The sequence below is a fragment of the Lycium barbarum genome, chromosome 3 (genome assembly GCF_019175385.1).
Source record: "Lycium barbarum isolate Lr01 chromosome 3, ASM1917538v2, whole genome shotgun sequence".
NCBI lineage: Eukaryota > Viridiplantae > Streptophyta > Magnoliopsida > Solanales > Solanaceae > Lycium > Lycium barbarum.
In genome coordinates, this window is record NC_083339.1 from 132,927,665 (window position 1) to 132,947,661 (window position 19,997).

The following is a 19,997-nucleotide window of genomic DNA, read 5'->3' on the forward strand; positions in this document are numbered from 1 at the left end:
TTCGCTTATTGACACAGTTGGTTGCCGCCCAGGCACAACAGCAGAATGCGGGCCCAAGTGATCGGTCAGCTAGTACCAGAGCCCGTGATTTTATGAGTCTGAATCCTCTGGAGTTTTTTGGGTCGAAGCCGGATGAAGACCTGCAAGGTTTTATTGATGAGATGTTGAGGACATTGAAGATTATTCATGCCTCCGAGACTGAATCTGTGGAGTTGGCATCTTATAGACTCCGAGATGTGGCGATATTGTGGTACAATAATTGGTTAGCATCAAGACAAGAAAATGCGCCTCTTCCCGTGTGGTAAGAATTTGTAGATGCTTTCATCCGTCACTATTTGCCACCCGAGGTCCGCCGAGCTAGAGCGGATAGGTTCGTAAATCTAAGGCAAGGAAACATGAGTGTCCGGGAGTATAGTCTTCAATTTAATTCTTTGGTTAGATATGCGCCGACTATGGTGGCCGACATGAGAGATCGGGTACATAGATTTGTGAGTGGCTTAGGGCCACATTTGTTCAAAGATTGTTTGACAACTTCGTTGCAAGATGGGATGGATATTTCCCGCATCCAAGCCCATGCCCAGAATCTAGAAGGACAACAACATCCGCAAAGGGGTGACCGTGACATTGATAGAAGGCAAAGCAAGAAGATCAAATCTATGGGAGCAGGCAGTGATTATAGAGGGGGATCAAGGAAGACACATTCTAGGTACCCATGTCAGTCGGTGACTAGTGCACCTCCGCGATTTACAGGTAGGAGATTTGATCGCTCTTTTCGTTCAGGACAGGGTCAAAGTTCGAAGGCCCCAGATTCTCAGTTTGGGGGAGATTATAGCCAGAGGAGACCCCCAGTACCGCAGTGCAGTCAGTGCGGTAGATTACATTCCGGACGGTGTCGCCAGGGTTCGGATGCTTGCTATGCCTGCGGCCGGGTTGGGCATATGATGTGAGATTACCCGTCGATGAGTGGTAGAGTTGGGGTTCAGCCCACAGGATCAGTGGCTGGTTCTTCTTTAGTGCGCCCGGTAGGGCAGACTTCTCAGATTCCAGCAGGATGACAGGATCTTGAGTCCTCCCCAGACGTGGTTACAGGTACATTGTCCGTGTTTTCTCATGATGTGTATGCATTGATAGATCCGGGTTCTACCCTATCTTATATTACTCCATATGTTGCTGGTCGTATTGGGGTGAAACCCGAGCCAATTAAACCTTTTGAGGTATCTACTCCGGTTGGTGATCCCATGATAGCTAGACAAGTGTATAAAATTGTGTACTTGTGGTGTGTAATCGCCAGACCAAAGCTGATTTAATCGAGCTGGAAATGTTAGATTTCGATGTGATTATGGGTATGGATTGGTTGGCTTCATGTTTTGCTAATGTTGATTGTCGGATGAAATTAGTTCGATTTTAATTTCCGGGAGAGCCCGTGCTTGAATGGAAGGGTAATACAGCATCTCCAAAAGGTAGGTTTATTTCCTACCTTAAGGCAAGAAAGATGATAGCTAAAGGCTATATTTATCATCTCGTCCGAGTTCATAACACCGAAGCAGCGTCGCCAACTTTCCAATCCGTTCCAGTAGTGAATGAATTTCCGGATATATTTCCAGATGAACTTCCAGGCCTTCCTCCAGAGAGAGAAATTGATTTCACCATTGATGTGTTGCCGGACTCCAAGCCTATTTCTATTCCCCCGTATCGAATGGCTCCGGCCGAATTGAATGAGTTAAAGGCACAGCTGAAAGATTTGCTTGAGAAGGGGTTTATTAGACCCAGTTCGTCACCGTGGGGAGCACCTGTCTTATTTGTGAGAAAGAAAGACGGTTCCCTACGAATGTGCATCGATTATAGGCAGTTGAATAAGGTGACGATAAAGAACAAATATTCTCTCCCAAGGATTGATGATTTGTTTGATCAATTGCAAGGTGCCAAGTGGTTCTCAAAAATAGACTTGAGGTCGGGTTACCATCAAGTGAGAGTTAGAGAAGAAGATATTCCCAAAACAGCTTTCAGAATGAGATATGGTCATTATGAATTCCGGGTGATGTCATTTGGGTTGACTAATGCCCCGGCAGTGTTTATGAATTTGATGAATAATATATTCAGGCCTCTCTTGGATCTATTTGTAATAGTATTCATTGGTGATATGTTGGTGTACTCTCGCACAGAATCAGAACATACAGATCATTTACGTATTGTCCTTGGAATTCTTCGAACTCGGGAATTGTATGTAAAATTTTCAAAGTGCGAGTTTTGGTTGAATTCTGTGACATTTCTGGGTCATGTTATTTCAGATGATGGTATTCGAGTTGATACTCAGAAAATTGAAGTTGTGAAGACTTGCCCAAGGCCTACGACGCCTACAGAAGTTCGTAGTTTTCTGGGATTAGCAGGTTACTATAGAAGATTCGTAGAGGGATTTTCCTGTATTTCAGCCCCATTGACAAAGCTAACCCAGAAGTCAGTTAAGTTTCAATGGAACGATGCTTGTGAGCGCAGCTTCCAAGAGTCGAAAGATAGATTGACCTCAGCTCCAGTCTTAACACTTTCAGAAGGGCCAGATGGTTATGTGGTGTACTGTGATGCTTCCGGTGTTGGGTTAGGATGTGTGTTAATGCAGCATGGTAGAGTTATTGCATATGCTTCGAGACAGCTGCGAAAACATGAAAAGAACTATCCAACTCATGATCTCGAATTGGCTGCGGTTATTCATGCATTGAAAATGTGGAGACATTACTTGTATGGAGTACATGTCGATATTTATACAGATCACAAGATTCTTCAATACATTTTCAAACCGAAGGAGTTAAATCTGCGGCAGAGGCGGTGGTTAGAGTTATTGAAAGATTACGATGTGAATATTTTGTACCACTCCGGAAAAGCAAATGTAGTAGCCGATGCGCTTAGCCGCCGATCAATGGGCAGTTTACGCGAAGTTCCTTTGGAGAAGAAAGAATTGATTCATGAGCTCCACCAACTAGTTAATCTTGGAGTACGTGTGATTGATTCGGGTAGTGCAGGGATTAGTATTAATGATCCCACAGTTTCGTCCCTGAATATGGAAGTAAAAGAGCGTCAGTATGAAGATCCTCAGTTGGGCCATTATAGATACGAAGTTCATGAAAAAGAGAATTCTCTATTTGAAACTTCTATGGATGGAATTTTTAGATACCGAGGCAGGCTATGTGTGCCGAATGTTGCAGAATTGCGTCGTAGAATTCTAGAAGAAGCCCACTATTCTCGGTATTCTATTCACCCAGGTGCATCAAAGATGTATCACGATCTCAAGTTGATATATTGGTGGGACGGCATGAAGAGAGACATAGCAGAATTTGTAGCCCAATGTCCAAATTATCAACAAGTAAAGATCGAGCATCAAAAGCCAGGAGGGTTATTGCAAGCAATGGAAATCCCTACTTGGAAATGGGAAGTGATCAACATGAATTTTATTGTGGGTTACCCCGTTCCCGAGGCAAGTATGATTCTATATGGGTAATTGTGGACAGATTAACAAAAGCAGCTCATTTTCTTCCAGTCAGAACCACATACTCGGCTGAAGATTATGCAAGGTTGTATATCAAGGAGATTGTGCAACTCCATGGTATTCCGATATCTATTATCACAGATAGAGGAGCACAGTTTACAGCCAAGTTCTGGAGGTCTTTTCAAGAAGGTCTAGGTACCCAAGTGAAGCTTAGCACGGTGTTTCATCCGCAGACCGATGGACAAGCCGAACGTACTATTCAGACTTTGGAAGATATGCTACGGGCATGTGTATTAGATTTTGGTGGTAGCTGGGATGATCATTACCTCTGATTGAGTTCGCATATAACAATAGCTACCATTCCAGTATCCAAATGGCTCCGTATGAAGCTTTATATGGAAGAAAGTGCAGATCCTCAATTGGGTGGTTTGAAACAGGAGAAATACAGCTAATAGGCCCTGAATTGATTCAGCAAACGGTAGAAAAAGTCAAGGTGGTCCGAGATCGATTGTTGACAGCCCAAAGTCACCAAAAATCTTATGCGGACAATCGCCGGCGAGACTTGGAATTTCAAGTTAATGATTGGGTATTTTTTAAGGTATCGCCAATGAAAGGAGTGATGAGATTTGGCAAGAAAGGGAAATTAAGTCCACGATACATTGGACCTTATAAAATTATCCGCAAGGTGGGTCAAGTAGCGTATGAATTGGACTTACCTCCAGAACTTGAATTAGTCCATCCAGTTTTCCATGTTTCGATGCTCCGCAAGTGTGTTGGGGATCCTACGAGTATTGTCCCAATAGATGATGTTCAAGTGACAGAAAAGCTAGCATACGAAGAAGTGCCCATTGCCATCTTAGACAGACAAGTACGGAGACTCCGAAACAAGGAAGTGGTCTCAGTTAAAGTCTTATGGCGAAATAACAACCAGGAAGAGATGACTTGGGAGGCGGAAGAGAAGATGAAGTCCACATATCCGCACTTATTTCGGTCCCCGGAAGAGATCCATGATGAGACATCGAAATTATGAGGTATGTACGTTTCCTTTTTATGCATATGGGTCGTGTGTGGCCAATTTATATTGCTAGTGTGTTGTGGCCCTGTGAGGCAATGTTATTATGGGTTGTTGTAACAATATGGTAGTGTCATATTATAGGGGAAATTTTGGCAAAATTTTTATAGAATTCCCGATGACTTAACATTCGAGGACGAATATTCCAAATAGGGGAGAAGAATGTTACACCTCAAAAAATTTCCCATCAGCGTACAGTGAATAGGCCAACGAAGGGATGACGTATACGATGTTTTGATAAGTAAGAAATAGCATTTGATGACCCTAATCGAGATTTCAAAGACATTTAAGGTAAGGGAAGAAAGTTGTTACGGAAAGCAAGTTATATGTTGTGTGTCGGGCAAGAATTTCGAGTATCGAATTAATGAGAGTTTAAAAACGTTTTGGAGAAGAGTTATAACGACCCTTAGATTGTTAATAAAGTGCTAACCAAGTGTTAAGAAGGTTCCATAAGGATCGGAGATCAAACGAAGTGACGAAAATAAGATTCAGTGAACTGATAGGTTATACGGTCAATTATACGGTCCGTACAATAGACCGCAGAACCATCACAGTGGATGGTCCCTCACTGGTGGAATTATACTGTCACTTATACGGACCGTATAAATTTATACGGACCGTATAATGTGTCGTATAATGGTCACAGAGGAGAGAAACTGAAGGGTCAATTTCACGGTCACTTATACGGACCGTATAAGTGTCCGTATAATTGCCCGACGGAATCAGATTTTAAGTTATTAAAAGGAGACCCAAGTTCATTTTATTTCATTTCTCACCTACACAAGTCAAGAACTCTCTAGAATATTCTCCACTCTTCATCCATAAGAAACCAAAGGAAATTGATGATTAACTTCATCAAACCAACAAAAATCAAGAGTGTGAAGCACATTAAAGTCATCTAAGCCAAGAAATTTCAAGAGAAGTGAACTAGGGTTTTGGTGCAAGAAGAGTAATACCACTCAAGGCTTGTTCCTACAATATCTAAGGTAAGTTTTATGATATTTCATGATGTTTAAGATATTGAGAAGTTGAAACACTTGGATTGTGGAAGAATATAGAAAATGGGTCATAAATGTGGGAATAGTGTTATTGTTGAGTAGTAGTTTGGAATGAATCATGAATATGGATATGTTGTGATTGTAAGTAGATTATGAATGATGTTACGGATGTTTGGGAGTTGATATAGAATATGGGAAAAGTTGTATAAACAAAGGAAATGCTGCCCAAATTTTCCTAGAAATAGTAAGCACGTTTAAGTAATCGATTGGCTAACGTTCATACGATTCCTTTTGAAGGAAAAGACATGAGCATTAAAGGAGAACGAGCAAGCAATACAGTAGTTAAACAACAAAGGTATGTGGGGCTAGTCCTTTCTTTCTATGGCATGAATCCGATGATATGATTCTTCTTTCTTCTCCGTGAATCTCCTACATTCCAGAAAGCTAATAGTTTATGTTCATGAATAGCTATATGAGATAAGAGATATGTTGCGAGCCCAATAATGATGATGATAAGCTTGAGTCTAAAGATTCTAGAGTTAATGATATTGTTGTTGTGCACACTCACCTTATACACTACTTCCTTCAAGGTGAGGCAGAATACCGTTGAGCTAATGATCTCATTATTGTATACACTCACTTTATGCATATGTTCCCTTTAAGGTGAGGCAGAATACTATTAAGTTAATGATGTCAGTTATTGTATACCCTCACCTTACATACTATTTCCTTCAAGGTGAGGCAGGATACTTATAGATGCCCATAATGGAATCGGGGGTTCACGACCTTATGTCACCTCGATAAAGTATAGCTATCTTTGAGTTATTATACATGCACTATGATGAGTATATGTTGATGATCATGCATGGTGATGAGTATATGTTGATGATCATGCATGGTGATGAGTACATGTTGATAATAGTACACCGTACCTATATGGACGGGCAGACATACACACCACTATAGTGGGCAGCTTATACCCCGGACGCGGGAGGCCTGGACGCAAGTTAATTATTATCACACCGTACCTATATGGACGGGCAGCTTATACTTATAAATTTGTGCATACATGATATGATGGTGATTATGAGTAAGTCAGCATGTGTCATTTCTTTTATAAGTGACAGTCATATACAGTTGCTCCTTATTGATGCTTTCACTATCTCCTTGACGTATCATTATTGTTTATGCCTCTCATACTCAGTACAATATTCGTACTGACCTCCGTTTTCTTTGGACGTTGTGTTCATGCCCACAGGTAGACAGGGAGGTGATCCTGATCCAGACTCATAGGAGCTAGCAACCGATTTGAGAGCACTCCATTGTTCGGAGGTGCTTAAGATTATTCTTTTGTGTACATGTATATTTTGGGTATGACGGGATCCTGTCCCGTCTATATGTCTAGTACTCTAGTAGAGGCTCGTAGATACACAGTGTGGGTTATATGGTCTCACAAGGTCACTACCGTATATATATATATATATATATATATATATATATATATATATATATATATATATATATATATATATATATATATATATATATATATATGTGTGTGTGTGTGTGTGTGTGTGTGTACATTATCATTTTGATAGCCGAGAGGCATATGTATATAAAAGTAATTATGGTTTCAAATGAAAAATGGTTGTCTTATGATTATAAGTATATGAATGGTAAAGAATTGCGTAATGACTATGACGAGTAAGGAAATGAGTGGTGCTCGGTGGTTAGCCCCGGGTACCCGTCACGGCCCCTAGAAGGGTCGTGACAGGTACAGACTGTGGGATCTTGTAAAGAAGAAGGTCATCAGAAGCAGAGACGTAGTCTTCCGAGAAAGTGAAGTTGGAACTGCTGATGATCTGTCAGAGAAGGCTAAGAATAGTATAGTCCCTAACCTTGTTACCGTTCCTTCTAACATTCCCAGAAGTGCAGAAAGTACGGCCGATGAGGTTGTCGAGCAGGGGGAGCAACTTGGTGAATATGCCGAGCAAGTGGAGTACCCTACTCAGGAAGAAGAAGAAGAAGAAGAAGAAGAACAATCTCAACCTCTGAGGAGATCAGAAAGGCAAAGGGTAGAGTTATCTAAGTACCCGTCCTCGGAGTATGTCCTCATTAGTGATGAGGAGGAGCCAGAAAGTCTGAAGGAGGTGCTGTCCCATCTAGAAAAGAGCCAGTAGATGAAAGCCATGCAAGAAGAGATGGATTCTCTACAGAAATTAACACGTACAAGCTGGTTGAACTTCCAAAGGGTAAAAGACCACTCAAATGCAAGTGGGTCTTCAAACTCAAGAAAGATGGAAATGGCGACCTGGTCAGATACAAAGCTCGATTGGTGGCAAAAGGCTTCGAACAGAAGAAAAGTATTGATTTTGACGAAATTTTCTCACCTGTTGTCAAAATGACTTCTATTCGAACCATTTTGAGCTTAGCAGCTAGCCTAGATCTTGAAGTGGAGCAGCTGGACGTGAAAATTGCATTTCTTCACGGAGATTTGGAAGAGGAAATTTATATGGAGCAGCCAGAAGGATTTGAAGTAACAGGAAAGAAACACATGGTGTGCAAATTGAATAAGAGTCTTTATGGGTTGAAGCAGACACCAAGGCAGTGGTACAAGAAGTTTGACTCATTCATGAAAAGTCAAACCACAAAGACCTATTCTGATCCATGTGTATACTTCAAAAGATTTTCTAACAACAACTTTATTATTTTGTTGTTGTATGTGGATGACATGTTAATTGTAGGAAAAGACAAGGAGTTGATTTCCAAGTTGAAGAGAGATCTGTCCAAGTCATTTGACATGAAGGACTTGGGCCCAGCACAACAAATTCTGGGGATGAAGATTGTTCGAGAACGAACAAGCAGAAAGTTGTGGCTATCTCAACAGAAGTACATTGAACGTGTACTAGAACGCTTCAACATGAAGAGTGCTAAACCCGTTACCACGCCTCTTCCTAGTCATCTGAAGTTGAACAAGTAGATGTGTCCTACAACAAAGGAGGAGAAAGAGGGCATGGCCAAAGTTCTTTATTCATCAGCAGTCGGAAACTTGATGTATGCAATGGTATGCACTAGACCTAATATTGCTCATGCAGTTGGTGTTGTTAGCAGATTTATAAAAAAAAAATCCTGGAAAAGAACACTGGAAAGCAGTCAGTGGATACTTAGGTACTTGAGAGGTACTACTGGAAACTGTTTGTGTTTCGGAGGATCTGATCCAGTCTTGAAGGGTTACACAGATGCTAATATGGCAGGTGATCTTGATAATCGTAAATCTACTACTGGATACCTGTTCACATTTTCAGGGGGAGCTATATCATGGCAGTCGAAGTCGCAGAAGTGTGTCGCACTCTCTACAACTGAAGCAGAGTACATTGCCGCTACAGAAACTGGCAAGGAGATGACATGGCTGAAACGGTTCCTTCAAGAGCTTGGATTGCATCAGGAGGAGTATGTCGTCTATTATGACAGTCAAAGTGCAATAGACTTGAGCAAGAACTCCATGTACCATGCAAGGACGAAGCACATCGACGTGAGATATCACTGGATTCGAGAAAAGATAGAGGATGGATCTATGCAGGTCAAGAAGATCCCTACAGGTGAGAATCCTTCGGATATGCTGACCAAGGTTGTACCAAAAGACAAGTTCGAGCTATGCAAGGAACTTGTCGGCATGCAATCAAACTAGAAGCCTCGTGTTACCTCCTTCAGGTGAATGGTATTGGAGGGGGAGATTGATGAAGTCCATCCCATTTGGTGGTAATTGGCATGTGCCAATTTAGTTGGCTAAAAATTGAACTTGGAGCCAAAGGAAAATACTTGGAGCCAAAGCAAAATTTGTGGATTACAAATTTTGGTCTTTTTTCTTTTTCTTCTTTTTGTTCTTGGAGGCCAAGTTTGGTCTCCTATAAATGAAGGGTCATTCTTCCATTTGTAATCACACCAACAAAGAGAGAAAGAAGAGTGAGGCATTAACAGATAGGAAAATAGTCTGTGAGGAAAAATAGAGAGTGTGAGCGATATTGTAGTAAGGTGGAAAATCTTAAAAGAGGACAATTTTTTTGTAGTGTGTAGTGGTCTTTGGAGTATTTTGCTCAGACCTACAAAGTGTAAAATCCTTGCTATAGTGATATCAGTTGCTCCTCTCAGCTTGTGGTTTCCCTTTTTGAGTTTCCACGTAAAAATCTTGGTGTCATTATCGCTCTTTTAATTCTTGTTGATTAACCGTATCACGGTGCTACATTGTTATTTCGCTGTAAATACCGTGAATATAACTTCTGTGGCGGGTTTATTCCCAACAGCTCGCACTAACAGTCAAATTGTGGCAGAGTTACCATTCGGTCCTGTTTACTATCAGGGTCAGTTCTACATCCTAGAATCACTAGGATCTTTATTTGTAGTTTTGCGCAATGGTATCCGACTTAGGCAAGTCAAAGGTGATTGCGACAGGATTCCGCTGAGGCTTATCTCCCGATTGGGTAGTCAGAAGGGCATAACATATGGGACAACAGATTTCCGAGTTTTCCAGGTCGATTTAGCTGCTGGCAAAGCGACCCAAACCAGGGAATTAAGGGGACAGAGCTTTTTTTCTGGGTGCTAATGCTTCTCTTTCAGTCCAAGTTTCCCATTTTCCAGGAATCAAGTCCAATCATATTTAATTTACAGACGATTTTTATTTATCATACCTCCTCTATGAAGAAGGAGGAGGCTCGGACATGGGGGTGTTCAGCTTAGCAGATGGCAGCATCCAGCCGATTTACGAGGGTGTTTCCTTCAGTCGAGTTTGCCCTCCAACTTGGGTCACACCAACTCTGTATTGAGTCAGACACCTTCGTTTGCTTACTCTATTTATTATGCTTTATGTTCTTGTTTTACATATAGCATAATTACAGCCTCTCATTTACTTCAGATGATTGGTGTATCTTTCTTATTTTCATAGTATAATTTAATAAAAGATACTCACATTAGTTGTTGTGCTTCCTTGGTTCCAAGTATGTTGTGTTGGAATATGATAGTATTGGCCTTATTCAAATTTCTTACAGAAGATGATCAAGATCTAATTTTCTTGAGGTGCAGTCACCTTTGAGGATAAAAGTAGGCGATGTTACCATCTTCTAGCTGTCTATAGAAAAGAAATAGGCAATAAGATGCTTCAATAGAAGTATGTTAAAGTTACTTCTTCAAGGGCTTTTAGGTCCAAGCAGGAATAGATTTATTACAAGGTGATATGAGTTTCACACAAAAACACTACATATATGATCAAGATGAGCGATGAGACTGCCATGTTGCTGGTCCATTTTTCTTGGTCGTAGTGGACGTGTTCTTGCCAATGGCCCTTCCTGAACTACCTAGAAAACTGTTGGAAGTGAAGTTGAAATTGCCAGAAACTGAACTTCTGAAATTATTGTATGGGACGTTGAATTCTACAGAGATGGGAGAAAACAAATTTAGATCTGCCCGTTTAGCTGGTCTTTCTCAGACAAAAGTGTGAGCAACCCCAAGACGTTGATTGAAATGAATCTTAATCAGACATGGTCACTCATTTATTTAATTTGCTTGTGAAATTAAGCCTAATATTACCCGTCAGTACAGTTAAGAACTTTTTCTTGAAATAAATGAAAAATGAATTGCTTAACGATATGTTGTTTGAAGGTGTTATGTATATTAAGAATTTGAAAGTGCAACTATGTGATGCGATCATTGATCAGTTATGCTATTTCAATATGATGTATCTTGATGGTTTTCACTAAATATATATTGAATTTGGATACTTGTTATGTCAGTTGTTCTTGTTGATTTGAATTATTATTTTAATAGAACCACTTAGGACAAAATTCTGAATCCACAACTAATGCAATTCCACGCCTTGATGTAAGTATTACAGCCAATGATTCTACAGAGACACACGTGCCCTTAAAATCATAAGAAGGCTAAAAGGTCTCAGTTATTCTTGTTCTTTTTAACCCCTCAATTTTCATACTTATAAGTTATAACTACCCAGAAAATTGTGCAAGTTGATTGAAGTGTCCTCTCCTCACTTTGATTTTTAAATTTTTAACCACTGTGAGCGGCTCCCAATCTTGATCAGCCACAAATTTGGAACCTGTTACATGTACAATGTGGTAGTTTCCATCAACTTTCAAGCAGAAAGTGGACCACCCCGAAGAGCTTCTTCCTTCACCCTCTGCAAAACAGAGAACAGATACAGTGAACTGATCTAGTCTTTATCCGAATAAACATTGAGAATTGTCCTTACATTGGACACATGTATCCACAGATCAAGTGTTCTCAGAGCTTTGCCAGAAAGTAGTGTATCGCGAGCTAATGACACTCCTTCAGCCAGATTTTTAACACGTCCACTGACCAGTAAAGCTGCTGCTGCGTTTAATGCCTACCAATAGTTCAACAGAGTGTTAAAACTTGCTGGGGAAAGAAAGCCGTTGCTTCATAAGATGGTGTATACACATTTACGACATCTGCACAATTAGAGCAACATAGAAGGAGATTTAGGTGTAGCAAGATAAGACTTACGAAAGCATCAGCAATCGGCCCTTTTTCTCCTGAGAGCACACCTCTAAGCATCTCGGCATTGTACTCTGGACCTCCACCTCTCAGGCTTTCAAGAGTGCAGCGAGGGATGCCAAAGTCCACTAAAGAGAGACAATCATATCAGGACTAGTTTTAATCAAAATGCTAATGGACTATTGAGAAACACACCTAGGGTAATGCATCATTATTCACTACGAATTTAATTCCATCCTGCATATTTTAGATGTTGTTTTACTAGTTGTCTGAATAAAACAATTGTACATGAAATCTATCCAACTTTTTTTTATTTAACGAATTGTTAACTAATTCTGATATTGACAAGTTACTTACATGGATCGAATGGGAACTTCTCAATTTTATCTGGGGTGACATCATGAACTAAACCAGGCCCTGTAACATTAATCTATTATCAATAATAGCAAAGTGAAGTAAAAGATAAGAACCGTCAGTATAAAAATACACTTAACAAATTTACTTTCTTTTTAGTAAGTTACACTTAAAAGATCTACTAAAACTGCAACAGGGAACAATACCAAGAGGACTCATCTCATCAAGACCTTCCGAGTGAACAATCAGTGCTCTTTTCATACCAAACCTTTGGACTGCTTTAGCCATTTTTTCGACCTAAAGAAATGACGGCTTGATTACAATTTGGACCTCGATAACACTGAGCACAACTACTGGAACAAGTCAGAAGGCTATGAACTAGAAGACAAAACAGAGAAAATGGGTACTAGCACCTCAATAATCAGACTTGATGTGTACTAGATTCTTATATAACCACATACTCAGAGATCTATGGTATCAGTGTAATTGGAAGTTGAAGATTTACCAGGTCTTCTTTGTAAACTCCAACTACAGCAAAAGGCACTCTTGCTGGATTCAACATGGGTCCAAGGATGTTGAATACTGTCTTTACTTTCAGTTTTTTCCTGATAGGTCTAACAATCTTCATTGCCGGATGGTAGATTGGAGCCATCATGAAACCGATTCCAGCCTGAGCTACACTCTCTTTTACCCCCTGAATCCATAACATTGAGAATCGCTAGCATCATCAAATTAGAAAATCAAAGATAATGACTAATTCTACTGATCCAAAGGTTATAGCACAAGTTTTTAGTTTATTCTTGATTAGTAAGAAAGCATGATTATGTTAGGATGCATATTAATTTTTTTATAAGGTAAACTTTTCATCAATTTGGAAAACTCCGTATATAAGCAATATACCAAAAAGTAGAGAGCCTACACAACAATATGGTTCTTTACAATGACACCCTAGGCTGCATATTAATCTACTTTGGACGATTCATTCTATAAATAGTTTGGCCATTGTCCCCGAAAATATAGCAACAAGAAATATGGCATACAAATGACACCTCTCTTAGTGAGTGCAAACCCAATGAGCACATGTGAAGGTGAAAGACGTCCTATAGGATAAAGCATGTGCTACTCCTTCCATCATACTAAGAGAATTGTTGAACCTGAATAGCAGCTTTGGAGGTCATCATCTAAGATAACTAATATATTGGTCCATGTGTTGGATGTACCTATCTCCTATCTTACATAAGTGCACTAAAATTACAAGAGTAGAAAAGAATAGAACGATAAATTCGCATTACACAGCAGTTGCTAGACGGCTCGTCAAATCAGTTTAAACAGGTGAATGTGACAAGTGTTTATTCTGAATATAAGCTACTACATCCAAGCCACAGAAGTCAATTTGACACTAGTGTTTCTTTCAGCATTTAAAACTACTGCTTAGCATTAATCTAAATCAGGATAGCAAATTGCACTAACCTCGGGATCCAGCTCAATTGCAACACCTAGTGCTTCCAGCACATCTGCGCTTCCACATGCAGATGAACTTGACCTATTCCCTTGCTGCCATTAAATCAAACGAATTTTCAGCCTCAAATTTCTGTACTTACTAAGAAAGAGAAAGACTCACAGTGAGAAGAAAAAGTAAAATCCGTCAACCTTGGCAACTTTTGCACCACAAGCAGCAGCAAGTATTGAAGCACCAGTTGAGATATTCACTGTGTTTGCACCGTCACCTCCTGTCCCAACAATATCAACCGCATCACCTAATCCTTCCACTTTTCTACAATGCTTTATCATTGCCCTTGCCAATCCCACTACCTAACCATCACCATAAACAAAACAGGTTTTAACATTCGCACATCACAGTATATCAAGGAGCCGCTTGTCCATGAATTTTATTTCAAAACCGCATTTTTGGACTGATCTTTTGAAAAGAAAAATTGAAGATGAGAAAAAGTAGTTTTGACCAGTTTTTCTGACAAAATTTCAACTTTTTGTCAAAGTTAAATACATGTTCGAACAGAACTTCAATTTCCAAATTTACTTTTTCTACTTAACTTCAAATACATTGTACTTCTTTTCAAAAATCACATTTTTTATGTCCAAAAGCCTTACATCGGAACAAGATGAAATGTTCATCTCATCAAAGTCACTATATCCAATGGTGTATCTAAATATAAACATTTTACGTCTAAGGGTGAATCTAAGTAATTGAAGACTGGTACTTACTTCTTCAAAGGTTTCACCTTTAGCTCTCAAAAGAACAAGAAATGCACTAATTAAAGCTTCATCAGCACCATTCAACAAGAAATCAAGAGAATCTTCTGATTCAGATTCTGTCAAGTCTTTCCCACTAATTAAAGCCTCGATCAACTGAACCATGAATTACAAAAACCCAATTCAGAACCATACTCAAAACAATAAAAAGATACAAAAAGAAAAAATCAATTTTATACCTCACTGAATGAGGAAATGGAAGAATGCTGATATGAATTGGGCAAGGCAGAAAGAAGGGTGGTTTTGGTAATTGGGTTATTATTAGAATTGTGAAATAGTAAATTGGTAATGTCCAGTTTGTGAAGATAACGATTTGCAGGTGCTGTTGATACTGCAAAAGAAGGAATACGGCAATGTAGCAGAGCCATGTTTTTAACACTTTTTTTGGGTCCCAAATTCAATAAACGTAAACGTTTTCTCTATTTTTCGGCGTAATAAATGTTGGGATGTGAAATCCAGTACCGTAGTTAAAGGAATATAAATCATATGCAATTAATGGTTGCGTGTGGGCAACTGTCAACTACTGCTTCTTTCTGTTTTTGTTATTATTTTTTTCTTCCATTTTCATCATGTTTTCTTATTCTTCTTATTTATTTATTTTCCCCACCTTGTGTTCAATCGAGCATTTTATTTTGGGGTCGTATAATCCGGGTTCCATCGAAAATTTTACTTTTAAAGTAGAAATGTTCTTATTAAAGGTGATTTTATTTACAGAATTTGAATCCTAAAAAAATTATGATAATTTATTTTTAAAACTCAAATTTAAAATATTTCATTCAAAATGGAAAATACTTATCTCTATTGCAAAGCTGGTATTTATTGTTTTACTCTCAAATAATGGCCCTGCTTTATTAATTTTGGTGTGCTTCCATAAACTATGTGACAACTAATTAGCTGAATGCGGTTGCTTCACTTTGAAAGAAAAATTGGCACATCAACCTCATCACTTAAGCGAAGATCTCGTGGATGTCGACAAGAATAATTGTTAAATAGTTACCAAAAATAAGTAGTTTATCTCACTTTATATGAAGCTCTTTGATTAGTTACGAAATTAAAAACGTTATATTTAACTTGTATAATGATGCTGGGATGGTACAAGAAATGTAAAATATGATCAAAAGTCAACTTAATAATAAAATATCACGTTAAGTTTTAAATTTGAACAAGTTAATGCATTTGAAATATTGGAAAATATAATGGTTTTATAAAATAAAATAAAATAAAATAAAAGTACTATATAAATTGAGATGGCGAAAGAAAAAGCACTAGAACAAGCAAGTTCATATTTAGATACATCTTTAATTATACAGTACCTTGAGGAATCAAGTGCAATTTGTTGTCTCTCTATGTGTACGTACATAACAATAACATACTATCAAATTCTTCAGCCAAAATTGAAAAATTAGGTACTCCACCAATTAAAAAAAAAAGGTACAAAACCTTGAAGAACCAAATATTCGGTCCTCTTATCTAGCACACTCTTTAACGCTGAGATGCAACATTGATATAAGTTGCTTTATATTCTTCTGGTAAGCACATTTGAACTGCTCTTTCTTTTTTGGATCAATCAATAACAGAGGTCACTTCTTTCCTACAATCCAAGTGTGGCGGAGAGCTTCCAGACTGCAATACAACCCACTAGTCCTATATTTTATCAAAGCAGTAATTAGTCCCCAGAAATGACTACTCATTAACAAACTAAATCTGGTTTCAAATAATTGACATTTAAGAAAAACATTTATTATTTTCTTTTCGAATATACTCTTACTATCTTAACGAGTGGAATGTTAATTAAGTAAAGACGTTTTAGAGAAATATAAACATAATGATGCGCTTAAGAAAATAAATAATAGTATCTTGAACTGTAAGTAGTGCTACTATTTAACAATAAATCCGTACCTTTAAGTGCATCCATTATCGACCAAGTTCTTCTGTGCGAAGCTGAGTGGACTGCACATAAAATAAATGTTCACTTTTGTTAAACGCGAGAGAATTTCAAGTAAATAAAGAAATTATGATGTCCTTAACTTGACAAAGATATTTAATTTCTCGAAAATATTTTAATCCACATATTTCGTGCTAGAGCGTTATTAGTGGCAAGAGTAAGTGCGAAACTATTATCTAAAGACAAGGCTATGAATGTACAAAACATATGGGAAGATAAAATTAAGCTACTTCATATACATATAGTAGAGAAAGCAAACTTAGACCTTCTCCCTGCCAAAAACAACCATAAATAAAACAATACATCAAAAGGAAAGAAGTGGAATATAAAATAAGGAAAACGCTGCAGTTACTTTTACCTTGTCTCAATTTATGTAACACTTTTTGTTTTATATTCAAATTATATAAACTTTGACCAATGTTGTGAACTGCATTTTTTCATCATAGTAATATGAGATTTATATGAGAAGACAATTGTAATATACTATAATATTTTTTGTATGATTTTTGAATATCTAAATTTTAATTTTAAAATAATAAATTAATCTAATCCAATTTAGTTTCAAAATTTAATCAAATTGATCCTAGACCGCATAAATTGGGAGGAAGTGAGTTGGAGTTTTAAATGTGTATATCACCTGAATCACAATTGGAAGTAGAATTCCACGATCCACACATGCACAAACTGCTAAAATCATTAACATGATAGCCACAAGATCCTCCTGTTGCGTCACAACCTTTACAAAATGAGTCACCTCCTTCAACTGAGTACTTCACCCTTATCCCATAAGACCATCCATGAGGCCCAACCACTCTCAGTGGAGCTAAGTTATAAGCACTGCTATACCCTTGACAACCAAGTTTAGTCAAATTAATAGCCTTAATAGCTTCAAACGAAACAGCACAGCAATCAGGTGGGCCTGATCCATACACCGAGCCCACTTTTTTTGGCCCAATAATATCCCAACCTGGACACCCATAATACTCCTCACAGCCCATCCCGGAAACATTCCGACACGGCAGATGCTTCCCCGGAAACCCTTGGAACAGCGGCGATTCCGCCTTGCAACCTGTTGGTGAAAATACCACAAATTATTACAGTAGAAAAATAATATAAAGGCATAATACATAAATAGACACTTAAACTTGGCATCTACTGTCAGTTGAACACTCTAACTTACAAAATGATCATCTAGACATAACCTCAACTCATTTTCACTGTGTCAGTTGAACATTTCAACCTTACAAAATGATCATCTAGACACGTTCAAATATACATGTCACGTCAGCGTCTGGTGTCCACTGTAGGGAAGAGTTGAGATCTCTAGACGCGCATTCTTAAAATTAGAGGATTTAATTGCCAGTTGGAATCAGATGTCTATCTACACATTATGTCTAAAATAAATAAATATTCAGACTAAGGTGCGGATGCTCATATTCAATTCCACTGCGGTACAGTCTTCACGGGTCCTGCAACTCACCTAGCAGCATAAACACATTGTCCGCCGTAGGGTTTAAGTACGGTTCACGCCACCTTTCTACAACGAAGCCGTTGCCGCGATTGCCGAATACAATGGACGAGCAAGTTGACATGTGAGGATCGTCTAAAGTGAGGGATTGGTAAGCGTAATCAATGTCTAAAACGCGATAGGATCCAGAGCTAATGTGAAGCATAAGAACATTGTTGATGCAAAATAGGAGATCCCTATAACCTGAATGGCCGCAACCGGATTGAATTGCGAAAGGGTAATCGACTGTTAAGTTTCCACAGAATGATCTGCATGTATGCGCATTGCCATGGCTATGAGCGGATATTGGGAGTAGTGCTAGAGTTTGAAATATAATGAAAATAAAAGCTGAGAGAAAATGAGCCATGGCTGAGAGGAGAGAAATGGGAGAAGAATAATTGGTCTCTAAGAGGGGAAAGAGACTAGTGTTTTGAAAGATACAAAATATATTTTTTTATCTTAGGAAAAGAAAAAGTTGATAGATACGTTGCTTGGGATGCTAAGAAACTGGTGATACTTCATTAACAGAGCTAAGTTACAGTGCATGATTTACCCCTGTTTGGACGGTGGTTTCCGTGGTTCATTAATGTATGGTTTTCTAAGAAATCATGTTTGTTTTCATTGTTCTTAAAATTATGTGGTATGGTGTTATAAACTCGTAGTTCATTTCATGGTTATATAAGCATGAAAAGTCTCAATTTTTGAAACCACAGATTTGGTAATTTTTTTGTGATCACGTATTTCATTTCTCCATTATACCCTCCACCATCCACCCCTCCCCACCCCACCCCCACCCCTGCCCCACGCTACCACTCACTCCCACCCACCCCCGCCACTCACCCCAACCCAACCCCGCCCTACCACCCGCCTCCACTCCCAACTACCCCACTTTTCTGCCACTCACCCCCACCACCCCAACCACCATCCACTACCCCTCACCACCGCCTAACCCCACCCCACAACAACTCACCCACACCCTCATCCCACACTACCCACCCCTCACCACCACCCAACCCCACCCCCACAACCACTCACCCCTACCCCTACTACCCACTACCCCCACTCTCATCTCACAATCACCCACCTCACACCACCCACCCCTCCCCCACCCACTGCCTACTTATTTTTTAAAGTTTCTATTTTATTCTTTACCTGAGTTTTATTAATATATAAAAATTATTTCTAATTAAGAGTTAAGGGTATTTTAGTAAACTTACAAGTTATTATACAGTACCATACAATCAAACCAAACAATACAAATGTTATTAAACCATAACAAACGATAAAGTCTATCCAAACATTGTATTCATTAATACAGTACAATACAATACAACACCATATTGTACCATACCATACTGCACATTAATGAACCACGGGAAACAACCATCCAAACAGAGGGAAGGTGTGGGACCCATGTCGGGACTAGGAATAAGAGCATATATAAAGTTAAAATTATTTTTTATGTATATATCTAATAGATATTGAATTTCTTAACTTTTTTGAGTGATTAATTCTTTATATTTTAGATTTCTTGTGAAAATCATGGCTATGCCCTGAAACTTTATTCAGATGGTGAGTTGAATATTTTAAAGGGAATTTCTACTTTTGGGGGAGGCATTCTGGTTTCTTTAAGAAGATTTGGCTAACTTTTTAGCTTTTCTGTTTGCTTTAACTTGCTTTTAGGCACTGCAGAGTGGTAGAAATTTTGAAGATATGATTATGTTGAGTGTTGGATTGCTTTATGGTGAAGTTTAATTTAGAATAGGATCATAGTGGGGGTGATTGACCCCAAGCTTTTATGCATGTTGGGCCATTGATATATGTATGAAACATATTAGTGTTGCCTTTCC

At 38.7% G+C, this 19,997-nt stretch overlaps 2 protein-coding genes across 2 annotated transcripts; both read right to left on the reverse strand.

Annotated features, from left to right (window-relative positions):
- Positions 1-11,379: 11,379 nt before the first annotated feature.
- On the reverse strand, positions 11,380-15,153 carry LOC132632641 (anthranilate phosphoribosyltransferase, chloroplastic-like). The gene is made up of 10 exons (XM_060348641.1): positions 14,875-15,153; positions 14,648-14,791; positions 14,075-14,236; positions 13,895-13,978; positions 12,930-13,118; positions 12,631-12,721; positions 12,428-12,487; positions 12,080-12,198; positions 11,805-11,939; positions 11,380-11,732 (listed from the first exon to the last, which is right to left on the reverse strand). The coding sequence occupies exons 1-10, from the start codon at positions 15,061-15,063 to the stop codon at positions 11,688-11,690; spliced, it is 1,218 nt and encodes a 405-aa protein (XP_060204624.1). The 5' UTR covers positions 15,064-15,153; the 3' UTR covers positions 11,380-11,687.
- Positions 15,154-15,956: 803 nt separating this feature from the next.
- LOC132634208 (uncharacterized) lies at positions 15,957-18,585 on the reverse strand. Its single transcript, XM_060350496.1, has 4 exons — positions 18,121-18,585; positions 17,278-17,709; positions 16,595-16,645; positions 15,957-16,339 (listed from the first exon to the last, which is right to left on the reverse strand). The coding sequence occupies exons 1-4, from the start codon at positions 18,512-18,514 to the stop codon at positions 16,287-16,289; spliced, it is 930 nt and encodes a 309-aa protein (XP_060206479.1). The 5' UTR covers positions 18,515-18,585; the 3' UTR covers positions 15,957-16,286.
- Between the last annotated feature and the right edge of the window lie 1,412 nt (positions 18,586-19,997).